Here is a 21,637-nt window from a genome sequence, read left to right as displayed (position 1 = left end):
CACCCAGTATATGTCGCATGGATGCACCATATGTACCCCTGCGGACAAAAGTAAACTGAGCATGCTATTTGCTTCTAAATTTTTTCACGCGCTGCTTAAATAAAACTGGTAGTCTTGTTATGTGCGAACCGGTAATAGATGCCGTTGGCTTTTTACTTAGACAAATATTGCTTTCTTACCTCCAGTGCAGAAGGCGTGATTTTAATTTGAACGGAAAAGCGTGCTCCGTTTACTTATGTCCGCACCTTTACATGTATGTTGTGAAGAATTTCGAGACTATGATAGTGAAAGGCCGAACAGTGTCCATAATTTCATGGGCAAGTGGATCTACCGACGGTAACAATTAGTGATGTCACTCCTTACCCTTAAAGATGAGCTTAAGTTACCAAAATTTTTCGAAAGGGGACACATGTCGCATGTAACTATGCAAAACAAACCAATGCTTACCCGATATGCAGGAAGCCTATGCGATTCATTTATTGTACACTTTCATAGCACTTGCTGCAAGCTCAGGGCGTGCACTGAAGAACAGCCCCAGTGCACGTTCCACACACACACACACACAAAAACTCAACTGCTGTCCAAAATGTACACTAACACAACTGCAAAGAGTGAATCTGAACACCCTCTACTTGCTCGTAGTCGTTCAAGACTAAACACTTTGTTGACAGATCCAGAACAACTTGCCTTGAACCGCTTAGGAAACGGGAGCATATATATATCAAGTAAGGAAACTCTGCTTGCTGATATGGCAGAAGACAGCGATGCACACAGTGACACGGTGTCGCCTGCACGTTGGTGACATCAGAGGGCTGCAGGGGAAACTGATCTTTCTTTAGAGTTACCACAACCCCTGGGAAGCTTCTGTTCCTCTCCACCAGGTGTTGCCAAAATGTATGCTTCCGATTAAACCTTATTTATCAACAGCCATATGTTTGTGCGTATTCACTGGTCACCTGCTAGCATTCAGTCCTCTGGACGGTTTTTGCTCTACCTTAGAACGTTCCATACATCAACTCAACAATGCACTAGACTGCACAATCACCAGTGAACAAGGAAAACGGCGCAGGATGAATGAAGAATGCAACTCTCAAACTGAAATGTGAAATCTGCCCTCAGATGATCTCATGCTGGGGACTTGCTGAAGCACCACCCCCAAACGGTGCTGGCGACTGGTTGGTGCTGCCTCCCGAGCTGTAAAAGCGCTCCTTCTCAAGCAGCCGGTCATGGCTACGATGTTTGTGCTTGTGTTTGTGCTTCTTGTCCTTCTTTTTCTTCTTCTTCTTGTCCTTGTGCACTTTGGAACTGACGCTGCTGCTGCCCATGTCATCCACTTCACCACCCACCACGGTGGAAGACAAGCCTCCAAGCGACGTAGACGGTGTTGCAACCAGTGGGAACGTGCCAGTGGGCACCCCAGTGGACTGGTATGGAGGCATTGGTGCAGGGATGAACTCTGCATGTACGGCTGGGGGTTGTAGCTGTGTAGCTTCTGGAAGCGGTGTCCCCATCTTGAACATGCTCGAGTCAAAGCCTGTTGGTTGGTGATGAGTCGAAGCACCTGTAAAAAAGTTGTGACTTAAAAATGATGCCTAATTGATATTCAAATAGTTATTAGCACCCCTCAAACGAAAAGTTCTGGGCACAAAACATCTATAGACCCTTTCACTATCAGGTTTAGCTGGCAGCAGTTGCGAGCTTAACATTCTAATGCAGGGAATCCATAGAGGTGGTCTTTGTGAGTATTCAAGCCAAATTTGAAAACTGTGCATGGAGCTAATAATTTGGAAATAATTTTTTAAAAGTGCTCCTGGCGACCGCTCGCAACAGACTGGGCGAAACATCTCCGCGCGCAGACCTCCCCACTGACGTCAGCGGGGCTGCTGGATGTTCATTAGATGCTCCCAAGTTACGCGGGCGGGATGGGGCGTGTTGGAGTGCCGTCGTGGCTTGTTTCGTCTTTCTTTCTTTCTTTTTTTTTTGCAGGCTGGCGTGGCTTGAGTTGAGGGGGCAGAGGAGGCACATCATTTTCGATCGCCCATATGCTCACTGCTAATAAAGCGAGCTTAAAAATTTTTGCACTGAAGAGAGGACTGATGAGATACCTGCTTCTCGTTGGCATTTTCTAGTTTTAGTAAATAGCTTTTCATGGGCCCTATTAAGTTTAAGGTAAAGTTTAAGGGGGCTCTCTGTAGATACTACAGCAATGAAGCGCCCGTAAAAGTCACCAGCACTCAACAGTGTGCTTTGAGCATGCGCGACAGTATAAGCATAACAACTTTCAGTTCTCGCCTCCAGGTTAGTCTATCACTCGAAACAATCACTAAATAAAATCTAAAATAGAGCAATGAAAATGGTGGGTTTATTGTGCTCTTATTTGTTCACATAAATGTTCTCATATTATGCATAGTCGAATATCCAGTATGAACCCCCGAGGCACAGACGCCACTCTGCTATCGTCACAATATGACTTCACGGCACTACACGATGAGCACATAATACACACAAAGCACATAACTGAAATATAGCACATAGCCACTAAACATGATTTGAATCCATGGCAATGCGCGCAGATCAGCTTTTTTGGCCACAGCAACTAAGTCATCATTGCAGCATGACACTGAACGCTAAATAGCCACTTCCTCGCGCTGTGTGTTGCCGCCTTCGTCAGTTTCTAGTGGTGAGCAAGTCGGTCCCAAAGCAAGACCATACAGGCACTTGCAGGTGCAAGCAAAAATATGAATGCGCAACTGCATCTGCTAAGGCAGCCATACCGCGCCTATAGATGCTGACAACTTCCAGGGTTACTGTTCATCACTGCTGTGGGAGTCTGCGCTCCCCACCTAGATCCAAAGCCTTCTATCACTCTGCACATTTCAGTAGGAATTGCCAATCTCCTCACACTGATCAATGCGCTAAGCCACTAAATTTAGCTCTACCATTCCTAATAACCACCGCCTCACATGCTTGTCTCGGAAGCGTAAAATGATTGCTGGGCCAAGCTTAAGGATAAGGGGCAATCAGCCACACCCCACTCCTCCACAATGACAACACAATTTTTTCCGTTTATAAGCAAGAAGAGGCCTCGAAAGGAAGCCATATTGCCACCAGCTGCCACTTTTAAGAATGCACTCCAATGATACAGAGACCAATTTTGGACCGCAGGTTACTTCCACTAGGCTGTATACCCACCCACAATGTCAGTGCGACCAGTAAGTCCCTTTCACTACTGCCATTATGAGTTTGAATAAAATGGCAAGGATGGTGGTTAAATCTCATATCCTCGGCTATAAATGCCCAAAATGTCAACAGTCACAAAAAAAAAAAAAAAAAAAAAAAAGCAATCAATCTTTTTACCAAGAACAAAAGCCAGGGCCACACTACTAATTTGTATTGCCGAGACGCGTTGTTCTCACCCCCACCTGATAGGTGACAAGGCCAAAAGCGTATGGCATTTCAGTTGCGAGTGCAAGCGGTGACACCTGATTCCAGCATTTTCACTAATGGGGTGAGGGTGAAAACAACACCTTCAAAGTGACGTCAACTCGAAATACAGACCCCAAATGGAGTCATTATCAGTGTTCCTTACAAGCATCATGCAGCGCGTTTAGGCCTAGCCTGCTTTTGCCAGTTACTTAGTGGAAAGAATGAGCAAAATGAACTGAACTGAAGAAGAGCAAAATGCTCACTCACCTGTGAGCCCTGGAAGGGACTTGGACTGTGAGTCATCCGAATAAGTGATGTCAACCGGCTGGATGGGCACCAGAGGCGCGGCAACCGGACCAGACTCCACACTGCTGTGAGAGGCCTCCCTCTGCACAGGTGGTGGCACCACCACAGGGGGCGGCGGCTGCTGCTGAACTGGCACGACAAGCACAGGCTCCTGCAAAGCAAGGAAAAACTGAGTGGGATGACAACCAGGCCACAAGCATCCATTTTAGTTCATGCCAATTCATCTGAGCCCTGAATGCAGATGCAAAGGCTGTGTAATGACAGATAAAGAGCCTTTCCCATTTTGCAGGGTTTCAAATATGCTTGTTATTTGATTCATACTCATATCTGAAAAATTGATATTCGAAATTTCCGAATTCACAGCAGTCTCCCCCACACTGCACGCTTCACCGCAATGCTTGACCACATGGGCTATGCAGTGAAGCATCCTCAAAACTAGACAGGGCTGTTTTGTGAAGAAGGCCTTCCCGACAGTGTGCACAAAGCTAAGCACTTCACAAAACCTGAAAAATAATGTCGTTCTTACTTTAGTTTCATCTCAAATGTAGACATCCATCGTAGAAATGTTCAAGAGATAAAATTACTCTGATGGAAATGGGGTTTTCTTTTTTTTTTGGTAGTTTTTTCCAGGCCTATTCAAAAATTCCAGTTTTCAGTTAATTCGGATATTTTGTCTGGTCCACTGAAGGCTGAATTAATGAGAGTTTGCTGCAATCAGGAGTGATTTAGCAGGTCCACCTGGTTTCATGCAGATCCTTCCTGTACAAAAAGCTGGTATATGGAGTCCTGCATAACCTTTATACTTGGCTTTTGAGTAAAGTATACACTTCTGTGAAATTCTATTTGAATTTTACTCGCAAATACCATATGAACTCGGATATAAGCCAGGCAAACAGTATTTTCTTTCTTTTCTTTTTTTTTCCTTTTTTTTCATTGACCTGATATTCGATTCGATAATCGAAGGCTTTTTTTTTCCCAAATTCAATTCTATTCATATTTGAAAATTTCAATACTCGCTCACACCTACCATTCTGTCATCTTGGATCTACCTGTACCTGCCACAGCATTCATACTAGTAACGCTAAAGAATGCAAAGCATTCAAAAACAAACAGACAAAAAAGTTGCGATTTAACATCGTTTAGCCAAATGCAAATTAGGTGCACTAGCGCTTCCATTTTCACTCTCATTCTGGCTCGAGGATTGGTTCCCAAAGTCAAGCAGGCTTCAGACAAAAGTCTGTGAAATATGTGAGGGGGACACATTAGTGGTAGCGCCTTATAAAATTTTGGCACCGTTTAACACACCTTAAGACAGCAATGCGATAACAGTGTATTCAGGGTCCACTGCGCAAAGATGGAAGTCCATGAAAACGATAAGCAAAGCATAGTGCTAGAGACTGGCAATTAAAAATGGGGCTGGTTGGCTGCGACAACAGTGCAGAGGTCTAATGCAGTAGCCAACAAAGCTGGTCTGTTTATGCTACCATGTGAAACCTAATCGCGGCCATAGAGCGATTTTTTTTTAGCTTCAGCTACTGCCTGCCAACAAGCGAGGACGAGAGCGAAATTGGCAAACGGAAGCTCTAGTGCTACATCTCCAAAACAGCCATCAATTAATGCATTCAGAGATGCTAGAGATGGCGTTTGCACCCGCCGTCAAATTATTTTATGTAAAGGAACGTGCCTAGCTTGTGGCACTCCTATTCAGACATGTCCACTTTGTGGACTCTTCCAGAGTATAGGGCCTGCAATGACTACATGCAAGTAGTTTCGGAAGACTGTACAGTCTTCTCCTGCTTTCTAGTCATGTAGCCTGCACTGAGGTTGCTTAAATGGGTAATAGCACACAAATGAAGACAAAACGAGTGCGACAGGACACAGACAAGCACTAACTTTCAACTGCGTCGTGCAACTCGTCCTTTCTTCATCTGAGCACTATTATTTCCCACTAAGTATGAACCACCAACATGCCCAAACCTATTCTCTTCTAAGGTTGCTCTAGGGTGCCCCATTTTAAACCTTTAATGCCAAAGCACCAAAAGCATCACATAAAAGTCATAAAAAGCAGCTAGATTTGCAAAGAATGATATTTGCATAAACAGAACGAAAGACCTTTGTCACAAAATCATTTAGAAGGCTGTCCAACCAATAGTCTGTTGACACAAAGTCCAATTGAGCACTGATACGCAGGTCATTCTGATCACCATCAAATCAGTAGTCTAATGTGCACACTCTTGGGTGTGAAAACATTGGAGATGACGATCGCACGACCACACCTTGATTGAGATTAAGGAATCTCTCAACGGCGATTGAGTCTGCCGTGTAGCAGCGGCAAAGCTCTTTCAAGTTCGATAAAGACTGACAATCCCAAAGGTTCTCGACACAATACCCTTGAAAGTCGCCGTGTGACCGGGGTAATTATAAAATATAATTTCTCAATATCTGCAAATGACAATAAAGGCTTCAAATCCTCAAATTTTCTCCAGAAGAAAATTTGAAATTTTACAAAAACAGAGTAAAGATATTGCGTGCAGACATAACGTCAAATAAGTATGCAGGCCCGTCTTTTTTTAGTAACACCCCACACATATTCCAAATACTATATGCTTCATTAAAGAATGAAGGTGGCTTTTGCCATTCAGTACCAGGTTGGAATTGTAAATTGTAAACACACAGTTTAAATGCTGCAGTGGCATCGTGTTAATGACATCTTTCATGATGCTCTGGAGCAAGAAAAACAAACAGGTACCTGCTGCAAAAACTGTGCCCAAAAGCGGGACACAGTCCCAAAAGTTGGCACCAACCTGCCATCACTTTTGTTCCGAGACAGCCTGATGCGATGACAAGAAGAAACCCCAGACTCTATATGTAGCACTTGTGCAAGCATTATATAAAAACTATTGCAATTTTCTGCAGTCTGAAAGTCAGGCATTACAGGGAAACAGGGTTTCAATTTTATAACTCATGCTGTGGATTAGTGTGTCATGCCGCGTATCAACTGCCATACGTGTCCCTTGTCTGTATCATTTCAAATCGGCCACTCCTGCTGCAATCTGCCTGGAGCCAAAATTCCGCTCATATATCAAGTGGTCAAGAGAGGAGGACACCCAGAAATGCCTCCACTGTAACTGTCATTCTGCTATGCATTGACAGCAGGGACTATAGAAAATGCCATGAACCACACTGATGGCGCTTCACTAACTTCACTGTGTGCTATTTCTTTTTTTCAACTTCTTTTTGACAACATGGCAATGAACACAACACATCTATTTTTCGTGTACAATGAAGCCAGAATTTTATACTCCGTGTTCTAATTCCGGCCCCTCAGTAGGAGCACACCCACAAAATGCTACTACACAAATAGGGGATACACAAATCCCCTATTCCATTGTAATAGTTGCATATATCATGCGAGGTTACACACGTGCTGTTAGGGAGGATGGTAAGAGGAGGGCGCACAAGTCATCCCCACTGCCTCCCACTGTCCTGCAGTAGCGCCGGTGCGGCCTCCTCTCTTTCCCCCATAGCATAGCTGGAGAGACTTCCCCTCCACAGTGCGGGACGATCTCCTTCGTTCCAAGGACCTCTTGTCTTTTCGGCCGGTTAACACACACATGCGCAGTTCAGACTTTCTGCCAAAGAGACTGCCGCTGTCGCGAGACCACTCGGCACAACCACGCAAGGCGAGAACATTCCTCTCCCCTTTTTTCCTGCGCTTCCCCCTTTTGGAGGTTTTCTTTCACCCTCATATGCGAGTGGAACGTTGACCCGCTACGGTAGTTGTTTCTTGAGTGCTGTGCTTTGCCTTGAATAATTACTCAGAAAAATGCCTGCTTTGAGCATGCAACTCGTGTCTGTCCGGTCTGGTCCAAACCTGCTGTGGTAGCAATATTTTGCACCGTGGGTTTGGGGTCCCAGCTCTCACTGTTAGGTCTGGCACGCTGGGACTAGAAAGCGACTACCGTGTCTAGCCCTTTCAGAGTTATTACAGGAACAACCCCCTAACAGATGAAGTGCCACAGCAGTGCACAATGTTGCAGCAGAGTCAGTAAACAACAGGACAGACTGCATTGCACCGACCTAAATTTATACATTAAGAATTTGACCAGTCAAACAAAAAAACACTGCCTCTCCAAACCAGCTACTCAGCATAACAAGTAAGTGGTCTCAGTGGGCATCATACGTTAGCAAAAACGCTTCAGTCAACTTGAACTCTTCTAAGCAACAGGTAATGCAATTATGCCCCGCACGGGATGAAGGCATCGCTTAAAGCTATACCTGCCTCATGCCTATTGCAGCCAGCCTATTTCAGCAAACTTCTCAAAACTTCCTCAGCCAAGGCCAACCTGTCTGGCCACTTGACCTTCAAAAAAACAAGTGGTGTGACCTTGACTTAGATTAAGTGTAGGTGCACACCCTTCTATGGTGTCCACCCAAAAGGATAGGATACTGCACCTTCCTTTCCCCAAAACCTAACTTAACGAAAATATGCAAAAAGAAAAACAGATTCAAAAAGACAGTGTTATAAGGGCTATCGAGACTACTCTCGAGGTGAAAAGGCAAAGCTTTATCATCCCCCTAGCTCAAACCATCAAACCATGCTTAAACCCTCACTATATTTTTTATTGTCGGTTTATCAGCAAAATAGTCAGCCATGGACACATGAAAATGTGTGGATACATATGTGCGTTTGCCACTGGGTGATGGTGCCAATGTGTGTGCAACAGTGTACAGTCTCACAACAGTGTGCTTCACTGCATCGTTACTCCCTACTGTATTCAACTTCGCAAACAAAATTTGTTCAAACAAGGTATGAACTTCCCCCTTTTAAATATATTGAAAATGTGTATTTACAGCAGAAAGGAGATAATAATGGTGCTAAAGCTTGCTTAAACGCAGGGCTAAAATAGTAGTTTTCCTTAAAAGAACATGCTTTAAAATTTTTGTAGACTTGGATTGGCAGGTATTAAGAAACCTCTCATCTAGTTTAGTTCTCGCCTGCACAGTAGAAAAATTTGACTGTTTTGCGAGATGGAGTGCACTTGCAACAGAAAGCACCTGTGAACGCCGATTTTAAACATAGCGGACAATAAACTGAATGCACAGTGTATCCCAAAGTTAGAATGCTTGTTTTTCATAATCTCTAGCCAAAAGGACCTGCTATCGAGAGTACAGCAGACCATAAAAAAAAAAAAGGCAAATTTTGCTCTGAAGCAACAGCGGATTGGCTGGTAAACCGAAACAGAAATCTGGATCGACTAAAACGCTGCCCATAAACTTCAAATGCTGTTTTCACACCACTAAGACCCTGGCTAACCGAAGTGCGCGACAAGCTGATAAGAAAATATGGAGCCTACACAAAGAGGCACACCCAGCAAGCAACCAAGGAAAGCATTTGAAAGCATTTGAACAAGCGCAGAGAAAGACGCTGGTCCCCTGTAAGGCTGAAAAAAAAAAATCGTAACTAAAAGCAGTGGCCACAGAGCAGTGTTGTGTTGAAAAGGATGACCCAACATATGCATCTTGCCACTCTGATTATTAATTTAGGCCCTAAATTTGAATAGCATGTTGTGAAATCTTTGAAGTCTTTTTTCTCAGTTTTGCACTTTTTGCAAGAGCCCAACTGCTAAGATAACTACCATTTCCAAACTCTTTCGCCAAAGGCTGCTTTCAAGGTGGTTTCTGGACTACGATTTTGTTGGGAACAAGATAACATACTTTTTGGATCCCCAATTATAACCTTGTATAATTAATTACCCTGTATACGCAATGCCTGGCGTCATCAACAATACCGGAACCATGGAAGAACGCAAACATTATCTTAATTCATAAGAAAGGGGACGCTAAGGACTAGAAAAATTACTGACCAATTAGCTTACCGTCTGTTACGTATAAGGTATTTACTAAGGTAATTGCTAATAGAATCAGGACAACCTTAGACTGCAACCAAGCAAAAGATCAAGCAGATTCTCGGAAAGGATACTCTACTATCGATCATATCCATACCATCAACCAGGCGATAGGAAAATGCTCGGAATATAACCAGCCCTTATACATAGCATTCATTGATTACGAAAAAGCACCTGACTCAGTAGAAACCTCTGCAGTCAAACAGGCATTGCAAAATCAGGGTGTAGACGAGCCGTACGTGACAGTGCTAGAAGATATATATATATAGTGGCTGCACAGCAACCATAGTTCTGCATAAAGAAAGTAATAAAATTCCTATAAAGAAAGGTGTTAGGCAAGGAGACACAATCTCCCCAGTACTATTCACAGCTTGCTTAAGAGGAAGTATTCAGAGACTTGGAATGGGAGCAGTTAGGGATAAGGGTAGATGGAGAATACCTCAGTAATCTGCGATTTGCTGATGACATTGCCTTGCTAAGTAACTCAAGGGATGAATTGCAACAAATGATTGATGACATAGCTAGGAAAAGTAAAAAGGTAGGCTTGAAAATCAATATGCAGAAGACTAAGGTAATGTTCAATAGTCTAGGGAAGGAACAGCAGTTTAAGTTAAGTAGCGAAGCACTAGAAATAGTAGGCAAATGTATCTATTTAGGACAGGTAGTCACCGCAGATCCGGACCATGAAAGGGAAATAACAAGGAGAATAAGACTGGGATGAAGCGCATTTGGCAAACACTCCCAGATTATGACTAGCAGCTTACCGGTATCGCTCAAGAGGAAAGTATACAACAGTTGCATCTTACCTGTACTTACCTATGGGGCTAAAACGTGGAAGCTAACAAAGAGGGTTCTACTTAAGTTGAGGACAACTCAGAGGGCTATGGAAAGAAAAATGGTAGGAATAACATTAAGAGATAGGTAACGTGCAGAGTGGGCCAGAGAAATAACTCAAGTCAATGACATTCTAATGGAAATCAAGAAGAAATTGGCATGGGCAGGACATGTAGCCCGTAGAAAGGATAACTGATGGTCGATTAGGGCAACAAACTGGATTCCAAGGGAAGGAAAGCGTAGCAGGGGGCGGCAGAAAATTAAGTGGACAGATGAGGTTAAGAAGTTCGCAGGGGTCAAGTGGATGCAACTCGCACAGGACCGGGTTAATTGGATGAATATGGGAGAGGCCTTCGCCCTGCAGTGGGTATAGTCAAGCTGAGGATGATGATGATGATGATGAATTACTGTCTAAGAACAAGAAGTATCAAATATGTGACACATAAACGGAAAAAAAAACGAAGTTCATTTTTAAAGTCCTCAAAGTTCTACAAAATGTCAAAAAATCTGCAACTGGCCTTATCCTGCACAATGAACTACCTAGGAGTTATCTAAGCACAAACAGTTAGCACATCTTCATGATTTTTGAAATCACAGTTTTTCTCGGCTGACACTCAATTACTCATTACGACATCTACGGCTTTTGTTTTCTATTTGTGCCAAGATGATGAAACTTACAATGTACTCTAATAAGAGGAAGATAAGCCACCCTTGAAAATTATATCTGAATTTGTGCAACAGTTCAAAAGGTGACCCTTCAGTGAGACCCTTCTTTCACCCAGATATATCAAGCTCGACAAGGATTGGGAAACTATTTGATATGTAAAATATGGCAATAAATAGGTGCATCTGTAACCAAGAATACATTGCATCCACGCTAGTGGTTCACTTCTTGCAGCAAGGCGCTGCCCATTGGTTTCCAGTGGCAGCACACTGCCCCCTAGCTGTTAGGCCTAACTTGCTGCACACAGTTGTCACAGAGGATGGTGCTTTTAAATTAGCCGCTGCAGACCAGAATATTTAACCATATTACTAGGACACTATAAATTGAATATTTTCTCATTACAATTAAGATACATTAAGTTTCTGCAATACCTCCGGCAGCGAAGCGATCGACGCACGCCAGGCGAAAGCTGCTGCTAGGCTTTAATCTGCTAGGTTGGCTTCACCGCGTGACACCAATGCGGGGTGAAAAATTAGTATGGCCGCCCACAGGGTTCGCTTCGTCACGCGGTTTCACAGCGTTAGCGATGCCAACAATTGCCCCCAAGGCCGCGGAGCCGGCGCGTCTCGGCGCGCGGATAGCGGTCGAAAAGCGCTGTTAGGAGGAGAAGCGCCATTTGCAGGGGCGCTGAGTGCCGTTCGATATATCGAATGGTCCGGGAACGGGAGTTCGATAAACGAGATCAACAGTGCTATTCGATATATCCGAGTTCGATATATCCTAGATATATCGAACTCGGATATATCTAGGCTCGACTTCGTTGCCCTCACTTGCCATCCTCCCTGCTGCTGCTCCGCCGGCGGGCCGCGCGTCCTTGAGGTCAAGCCATGCGAGACGGAATTAGGTCGAGGGAAGCAGCGGATGCTGTAGTAACGTGCTTACACTAATGTAACGACGGGTTTTTGTCCTCCTCAATCTGTTTCGGGCCGCATCTCGCGTTAATTTCGGAACCAAGACACGGATATAACTCATTTTAAAAATCTCGGTTCCCTTAAGCGCGCTTCACCGCCTAGCTCGCGAGCTGCCGGGAGAAGCCAGCTTTCCGATGGCCCCCAGGGGTCGCGTGGCGCGCACAGGAGAAGGAGAGGGCGGCACAAACGTGGAAAGAAAGCGGCGCGGGCCAGTGGAGGAAAAGATGGCATCCGAAGAGTGGAGTGCGGTTGGGAAATGAAACAAGGTTGAACAGATCTGGACAGCATGAAGCAGTGGTGGCACAGCTGCAATCGATGGCATGGGAGTACAGGAACAATATCACAAACCCATCACTTCCATACTTTTGCATGTCATCTCCATTTTATCCTAGCATTTGGGTTTAGTTGGATATGATTGTAATAAGTATATATGTATTTACACTTTCGTGAGGTCTCAAACTCCCCCTTCGCTTAAAATAATTGCGGCTGCATTATACACTCACAAATATGGTAGTTCACAGCTTAAAAACGACATAGCCCGCAGTGTCATGCATTACTCTGCTCACCAATCAATACAGTAAGCAAGATCAGCTTTTTATGTTTGACTGTATCAAAGAAGCCACAGGCATCAATATTCTTGTGCTTATATTATAATGTTATGATTACAATTTATGTTATAAAAGTGGTAATTTAGAAGCACGTAAAATGAAGCCTGCTGCTCAATGTATGCAGTCACAATAATGTGAAAGGATTTCAGCTGCATCCGACCGCCCATACCTTGCAGCATCACTTGTGAGACATCCTATGGATAAGTAGAAGCCTCATGTCATGACCAACAAAATGGTGTTTGATAGACCTTTAAACAGAAGAAAGAAAAAAAAGAAAAAAAAAAAAACATACCTTTCTGGATGCTGCTGTCATTTCAGTTGCACTATATAAGGATAATACATTAACACCATGCCTCTTTACACTGACCTGAAGCCACTTTCTTATCAAAGAAATGTGGCAGAGACTAAGCAACTTACTCATGAAGAGGAGGAAAACGTGGAAAAAAAAAAAAAAAAAAGAAGTTTACTCCATCGTGTATAGTGCACATGTGGAAAGCTTTATATGAATGCACATATGCACCGCAATGGCACCAAAAAAGCTTGTTTATCAGTCAAATACAAGCTTGCCTTGGCTGACCACATTGCTGTAAACAGTTCTTGGCTCTTTCAGCATTGAAGAGCACGAACAGCTTTCAATAGATGCCGAGGAACCTCCTCTGTCTTGGCCATTGTCCCTTTGTAATGAGGAACCCAGCAAAATGAAGCATGCAACACCCCTTTGAAGAAACGTCGAATTTGGTATAATAATTACACCGTGTAAAGCAAAACGGTTCACTGTGACTGTATGCAATTACAACATGGTTGGATGGTTCATGGGGTTTAACGTCCCAAAAAGACACCAGCCCTGGGGAACACCATAGTGGAGGCCTCTGGAAATTTAATGTGCCCTGACATTGCACAGGACACGGGCAGTGTGCTTTCGCCTCCACTGAAGAGCAGCCGTAGTGGGCAGGATCAAACCCGCATTCTCGGAGTCAGCAGTCAAGCGCTCAAACCTGTGTCCCACCATGGCAGGGGAAATTACAGTTCATCAATAAAAAAAAAAAATTTTTTAAATGTGGGTAGAAGAAAGACAGGGATCGATGCATGCAAGGATTAGGTGAACAGGGAAACAAAAATGCTCCCCACAGACCCCATTGCCTTCTGCAGGAACCAGTCTGTGAACCTCTTCTTTAGTGTTCGCAGTGGGCAGCCTAGCCATCCACCCAAGACAATCTTTGGCACAACTTAACCTCATAGAGATGATAATTTTTTGTTTCTTCTTTCCTTTTCAGGGAGGAAGGGGTCAATACAAGCTGCATTCCTCCTGTTACATATTGATTTGTTTGAAAAACAAGCACACGAAAGAATTAAGAAAGCAAAGATAACAGCAGGAATGTCAATTCCATGCTGCCCAATGTGATAAGTACCTCGGCTGGTTCAACCTCCATTCGGCTGCTGTCGGACTGCTGCATGACACCAGCAGGCTCTGGCTCAGGGTGCTGCTCGAGTACTTCGACCAGCTCTTCCTCTGGCTCAGGCGGCTGGTGAGGCTGTTCGTCCGCAACACAAGGCTCCGCATGATCCATGTGGACCTCGGTGTCTACAGGCTCCAGAGTCTCTGGCAATGGCTCCACAACCTCTTCCACCTGGAAGGACGGCGAAATTGCTCACATGCGAGGAAAATAGCAAACTTCTATATCCCGCAGATGCAGGATGCCTTTGCGACAGCTGCAACCAACTTCGACAGCCTCTGTTCCTCCAACGTGCACACTGACAAATGAGCAGTTTGCATTTTCCCTCCAATTATGTAGAGGTGTGATCAAAACAGCACCAAACACATTCAGTGCCTCAAATTTTCTCATGCGTTCCACAGCAAAGGAAATATGAATGCTCCTTGGGGTTACATGTAAGCATATTAGCAACGTTTGCGGCCTATGCATAAAACACAAGGTAAAACACGAGAGAAGTCTGATCACCAAAACATGCTTCATGTTACAATGGCCACAACTGTACATTAACACTGACCAGGTACTGAGCCAAAAAGGCCTTAGGTCAACAACAGAGTAGCATATCAGTCACTGCAACATGCAACAGAAAGTAAACAGCCCAGGGGATTCTTTGAAGCAATGCATGGTAATACCTCTTGTAGCAGCTGTAGAATCTGTAGAACTCCCAACTTTAACAGGGTGGGAACAAAAGTTCAGGAATGCTAGAAATGTATGTTGAGTCATACAGCATTGCCCACAAGAAGATATCCCTCTGGGATCAGTAATTTTGATGGTCTATGTGTTTGTTCCCATAGGTAACCTAGTCAGAGAATCATTACCACAAAAAAAACTACTACCTCAGAACGCAAGGCCGCAAAATGTTTTTGAAAAGAGTAACTAATAACGCAGTTACAGCCACCGCAATCACCCAATTCTGTCATGTTTCTCTCCTCCCATTCCCTCGCAAAGGCTTTTCACTCTCCTGCCCGGTCGTCTAGCCTCTGCAAGACAAATTCTCCTTCCTCCTCCATGTTTGGTGGGAGGTGGGGCGTGGCACTCCGCGTAAAAAAAAAAAAAAAAAAAAAAAAAAAAAAAAAAAAAAAAAAAAGGCAAGGGAGCGCGCTCCACTCCACTGGATTCAGTCCGGCCGTGGCGAGGGAAAAGCGCGCAGCGAGCGGTAGACACCCATCCTTCACAGCGAGACGGACCAATGGACGTCGTTTTTGACTAAGACGTCATAGTTGCGGCTCGACGGGCCAGAGCAGGGAAGGGGGAAGCTGGCTTCCCGAAGGAGAACATGAGAGAGCTTCGATTTGCATTTTCGTTGCTTTGCGGCGCACGTGTCACTGTAGCATTTTGCACAGACTATCTCCGGTACCCAATCGAAACACTGAGCTCCTTTGCTTAAAAGGTCCTTCCCTGGACAGTGGCCCTTTAAAGGCACTATTGCCCTTCAGGCAAAGCTCGAGGATTGTGATTTTCTCTTCACTCAATAGAGCCGCAAAGACCATGGAGCAAATGTCGCGCAAGTACCGCATTGCAGAATCACTATAAACCACAGTCGTTTTGAAGGTTCACCTTAGCTGAAGCACAAGCGAAACAATTCATCTTAACATTTTTTTGTCTTCCCATTAAGCCCCAAGGGAAATCAATGAAATTGTCTTGTACTGTTCATCTGAAAATTTGTCTTAGAGACTGCATTGTAAAAAAAAGAAAAAACCTGCAATATCATCAGTGCCTGTTCACTTCTTATGGAGAAAGCCTTATATGTCCCATTACGACAAAATCTACGGTTGTAGTAGATGCCATGATACAGAAAATCCCTCTCTAGTTGTTGCCATCTCCACGGCTCTTCGAATCGAAGAGCAAAGCGAACACAGCAGCTTTGGAGTGAGGAAACAGCACAAGACAGAGCGTTGGAGTGGAAAGAGTGAAAGAAAATGGAAACTGGTTTTGAGGAAAGATAAGACGCAATATGCCTCACTTCTCGGTGGAACTGTGCCACGCTGTAATGGAAGAGAAGAAGGTGGAAGGAAAAGGTCAAACACAGGGACATGCCGTAGTGAAGGGCTGCGGAATTTTGACCACCTGGGAATTTAACGCACACTGACATCGCACAGATTTGTGAAACGTTTTATTCTGGCTCTGCAGCTACTGAGCAACCGCGGAGGGTATGGGGCATGAGAGAGTAGCACAGAAAAGTGGACAGCTTGCACCAAGTGGAAAAGCACCGAAGCGGGGTGGAGCATAGGAGGGAGCGGGCGCCCACAATGAGACCCCCCGCTGCAAGACTCAATCATGCCAGCACTCATACTATAGCAGTATTAAGGTATTAAGTATTATGGTTCATGCTCGCAGCCACGATCGTGTCCGTCTGTCCGTAACGCTTTCGTTACATGGGAGGTGGTAGCTGGCAGCTGACGTGACCGCGCACTAACTGGACGTAGGGCTTCCCGATATTACTTTGGCAGGAGCTGCCAACTCGGGTCTCTCCTTTCATATGGGAGAGTGATATCAGAATCAGCCTGCCAAGACCCTTGCATTCACGTTATCCCTAGGCCATGCAGGCACGTTGATACGGCTCGGTTAAAGTGGGGCTTTATATGTTGGCTGGTAGCTTACACTGTCGCTTCATACCGATCCAGGTGTCCGTGTGGTGCGCCTTTCATTTGGCGCTTCCTTGAACTCCGCACCACACAGCATGCAGAAGCAGATGCAGTACAACAAGCATCAGCGGTGTTTCGAATTGGTTTACAGGAAAGAAAAAGCGCAGTATCTGTCACAATTCTCCGCAGACACCTTAACCGTGCCGTAAGAAAAAGGAGGAAAGTGGGAGTCAAAACAGAGAAAGAGGTGCCATAGTAGAGGGCTTCGGACCACTGCGTGAAGGAGGCTTTCGTCTCATCGCAGTTTAGTGATCCAAAGTGACCCCTAGAATTTTTAAATGTCTCTACGAAGGAGTTCACGTATGCACACACACACGTATCAATCACAATATAAGCAGAAAGAGTTTTACTATAAGTCGAAAACATCACTCAAAAACATTTAACCCATGGGTCTATAACACTTTCGAGTCAATACACACAGCCAGTCTCAGGTGTCTCTGTTGAATTTGTCATTCCAGCTCTAAGCAGTTTTTTATCACTTAGGGTGAATACTATATTGTAGTTTCTGTATGCTTCATGTGACTGACTCATTTTTTATATCACAGTTATCATTTGGCTACTAACATCAAAACATGACAAGAAGTACAATTGCAAATAATTTGCCATTTGTTAGCACAATCCATATGGATGACCATGCATGCTATGCATCGTTCTAGAGCAAGAACACACAAACTAATATCTGGTGTCTCTATACATTTAATTAAACCCAAGCTAACTGCTCCCAACTTGCAATCTGCTTCAGCTACACATTCACAATAAACCTCTGGACGATGAAACGTTCTCAGTGTTCGACTAAACTAACAAGCGAATAAATGAGCCTTATTCGATGTCACCGCAGGGCACATTTCCACTGTCTATGCAAACAAGCCTTGCCCTTTTGCTTAAGGAAAAAATGTTTTCCTCCTGTTTTAATGCTATTGACAAAGTTAATGCTTTTTGTTTGCAAATGATTGAGCCGTTTATTCTCGACAGTTGAATTTTCCAATACCGAACTCTATGGGCATTCCCGCGAAATAGTTCAATGAAAATTAAATACTGAAAAAGAAATGGAAATAATAAGCTTCTCTGCAACTCCGAAGCAAGTATGCATCGCACCCACGCTAGTGACGCGCTTATGGGCCGCCCGCCGGCGAGCACCGTTCGCTGGCCGTAGCTAAGCCTAACATGCTTTGCATCAGAGTTGCTGCGGGCGAGGTTCTGAAACTAGTAAATACCCGAATATATTTTAAACTCAATAATATTTCACTAAAATTAAGGTACGTTTCGCTTCCGCAATGGGCACCGAAGCAATCGAAGCACGCCGGGCGAGGGCCGGCGTCAGGCTCTAGTCAGGTTGGCTTCGCCACAAGACAGCGATATAGCATGGAAAATGCGCTCCAGGCACGGTGTAAGTTTACCGTCAAGCGCACGCCGTGTTCACTTCGTCACGCAATTGAACAGCGCTAGTGCGATGCCAGCAAGTACCCAATACCGCACAGCCGAACCCATCACCACGCGCGAAGAGCGCCATTAGAAGCGCCGCATACAGAGGCGGCGCCGTTTGATATATCGAATTTTCTGCCAAACTCGAGTTCGCTAGAAGCGAACAATACTTTTAACTTTTGATACAATTTTCAGGCTGGTTTACCGACTGTACGAGGCAATCATTAATTCGATACAACTAAACTCGACTCTACTGCACTGTGATTTTACTGCATTTGCTTATTTTGCTTGGTTCTTCTTGTTTATTTATTTCAAATAACTCCAGGGCCCGTGGGGGCATTACAGAAGCGAATGGAATGCATGAAAAAAATATATAACACATTGAGTGTGGCAATGCAGTATTTCTACAAAAAAAAAAATAAAAAGTACCTCTGTCTTTATGGTCTGGGGCTCTTGCAAAAGAATGACCTGTGTGTCCAGCCGCTCCGTAGCGGTGAGTGCAGCTTCAGCCAGCAGTTCCACACCGGACACCATGCTGCCTTGCTCCAGCTTCATCTAAGCAAAGCAAGCAATGGAGAAACCCTTGGTGCATCAAGTGATGCGAAACAGAACAAAAAAAAAGAAGAGAGAAAAGCATAAAAAATCATGGATATCCGCCAAGTGCTTTTGCTGAAAAGATGTAGAAATTTGTGGACAAGCAGAGTGTCCCTCTTGTTGGATTTGACACCTCAGTATCAATGTATGTTTAGCCTTGTACTTAAGCCACGCTGTGCCAATGACTTTGCTACATTTTGATGCAGGTGGATGTAAAAAACCCCACTTTGCATGCCTCACAGTACAGAGTGGATCATACTTGTCTAGAGCACTCAAGCGGTGTGCTTCGGAGCAAATTGCGTTAAATATTAAAGCAGCTGCTTTGTCAGGCGTGACCGTGTTTGTGCCTGTGTAGTTCGCATGGCCTTGCAGCTGTGCTAGAAGCATTATGAGTAATATTCAGTACCTGCCTTATAATTTTATTTTACTTCTTCCACACAGCACCGCTCGAGCGCTCTAGACAAGTGTGGTCAACTCTGTACAGCCATTGCTTCAGTGCATAAAATTCCACCAATTCGTGAACTTATTCTGAAAACAGCACAGCAGAAAAGATGCACTGTTGGCATCCTTCTAAATCGTGAAAAACAAAAAAGAATATCGCGCCACTGTTTCTGCTCAAGAACTTGTATTCATGAAATACAGGGTTCATAACTTGAGCAGCATGATACAATGGTAGTAGTAGCCATTGCCTCCCAATAAAAATTCACTCATAGATGCTCAGCTAAACATATGCAACCAATATAACATATGGAGTAAATAACAGAGCATTCTCTGTTTCAATGAATAGCTCTGAAATAAAAAAAAATGGGGCAAATAAATAACAAAACAAGAAAAGCCACAACTGCAGCAGCATTAAATAAACACTATTACCGATGCTTTCATCTGCTTCCACAGCACTGCTCTGACGCAGCTCTCATACAAGTCAATTGCCTCAAAGGCTGCATCAAGGTCTTCCCGAGAGCCAGCAAAGGTACGCAACACGCTAATCGCATCCAGGACATCTTTTGGCGTTGGAATCGGCAATTCCGGTGTATCACAATTCTCCTGATCCTCGCAAACGAAGTCGTCCTGGATACTACCGAGAATGACCTCATCATTTTCTTCCTCTGTGGTAACAGCCCAAGAGTCGCTGTACAAGAAGTCACGGGGGTTGACATCTTCTGGCACAAATCCAGATACACGAAGAAGTTGCCATGCTTTTGCTACAGTGGAGGGGAGGGCCACAACATGATCAACTTCACTCTCCCTGGAGAGCAATGAGACATCCACTTTCACATCGACCCCAGCCTTCCGAAAGCAAGAGGTAATAATGGCAGGCTTCACTGATTTCCATGCCTCCACAAGCATTTGCAGTGCTTCAAAGAGGTCGATGCACATGTCTCTATTCAGCCGAACATTAAGCAAGAACCTCTCGATGAGGCTCTGCCTGTAGGCGCATTTCACCCTGTGCATGACGCCCAGGTTCAGCGGACAGGGCAGGGAGGTAGTACCTTCGGTGGTCACGTAGCACAACCTGACGTTGGATAGGGAGATGTCGCCGACAATATGGGCCGCACAACGGCTCACCAAGAGGCACACTGAGCGGTTCTGTTCAGCCATGTGGGCGTTAAAGTCGCACAACCAGTTGCAAAACACAAGCGGCGTCATCCACGCCTTCGGGTGCGACTTGTACTTGACTGGAACGCTTTTGGAACCCAGGAAACACTTGGGCCTGTCACTCCGGCCGATGACTAGCGGCACTCTCTTGTCGCTCCCGTCCATGTTGGAACAGAGGAACACCGTCAGGCGCTGGCCGCTCCGTGAACCGCCGGCGCAGGGGTCCTCCTTGAAGGCCCGGGTCTCGTGCGGCAGCATGCGGTAAAAGAGTGCCATCTCCTGGGCAGCGTACACGTCGCGGGCCCGATAGTCCCTCAGGGCGTCCCTGACGTCTTCGACGTCCTCGAGGGGCACACCGCTGAGATCGGGCAGCGGCAGCCACTCGCCGCGCCGCAGGCCAGCCAGGCTGGCGTGGCGGTTCTTGAAGCGCGTCAGCCAGCCGGCACTCGCCTTGAAGTCGGTACATCCGAGCTGGACGGCGACGTCGCGAGCCTTATCCTGCAGCATTGTGCCGGTGAGGGGCAGGTTGCGCGTGCGCATGTCCAGGACCCAGCGAAGCACGGCCTTCTCCACGTCCTGGTAGTTGGACGCGCGCAGCTTCTTGCGCGCCCCGTTCGCGCCCGAGCTGACCGCCGTGAAGATACGCTCTTTGTGCTTGAGAATCGTCGACAGAGTGCTTGGACGCACGCCGAAGCGCGCCGCCACGTCTTTCTTCCTTTCCTTGCCGCTCGTCACGGCGTTGATAACTTTGATCTTCTCCTGGAATGAGAGCGTCTTTCGCCGCGGCGGCTGATGGCGAAGGCTCGATGAACTCATTTTCGCGGCGAACCGTACAGCGACGCACCGGTGAATGATAGAGCGACCCAAATCGAACGCAGACCGCAATCGAACGGGCAGGCGTCGACGTCTGCGCGACGCCGATGCGCGCGGCGCCTGCAGCACCACACTACACGCACTCACGGCACTCCCAACGAAGCCAAGCACGCCTCACGGCTACCCGTTCTGAACGAAGCGTCGGAAAGCATCCAGCTGTGCACGAGAAAAGTACCGACGGCAGTGAGCAAACACTGTTTTGATCGAGCAACGTGACCGTAGCATAGCCGGCGCATGGAAATGGCCAGTTCAATCCGCTCGGTTTCGCCGAAGCGACGTTCGCAGCACTATGTCAGCCA

At 45.5% G+C, this 21,637-nt stretch overlaps 1 protein-coding gene across 5 annotated transcripts in view; it reads right to left on the bottom strand.

Moving 5' to 3' along the window:
* Positions 1-443: 443 nt before the first annotated feature.
* The window catches only part of Taf2 (TATA-box binding protein associated factor 2), a 60,504-nt gene continuing 39,310 nt past the window's right edge, over positions 444-21,637 (bottom strand). For 3 of the 5 annotated variants that reach the window (XM_084579572.1, XM_084579570.1, XM_084579568.1), the window contains 4 exons: positions 18,705-18,830; positions 14,128-14,346; positions 3,694-3,901; positions 444-1,561 (listed from right to left, as the gene is read on the bottom strand). In XM_084579572.1, the coding sequence (XP_084435698.1) occupies positions 1,116-1,561; positions 3,694-3,901; positions 14,128-14,346; positions 18,705-18,830 (999 nt within the window). In that variant the 3' untranslated portion in view covers positions 444-1,115. Of the gene's footprint in view, positions 1,562-3,693; positions 3,902-13,300; positions 13,393-14,127; positions 14,347-18,704; positions 18,831-21,637 lie in introns of those variants that run through there. The other 2 variants (XM_084579569.1, XM_084579571.1) reach the window with 2 other exon arrangements.

The sequence above is a fragment of the Amblyomma maculatum genome, chromosome 9, assembly GCF_055883805.1.
Source record: "Amblyomma maculatum isolate TAMU_Amacu chromosome 9, ASM5588380v1, whole genome shotgun sequence".
NCBI classification, from domain to species: domain Eukaryota; kingdom Metazoa; phylum Arthropoda; class Arachnida; order Ixodida; family Ixodidae; genus Amblyomma; species Amblyomma maculatum.
Note: the sequence above shows the minus strand (reverse complement) of the source record. Positions and strands in the feature narration are given on the sequence as shown.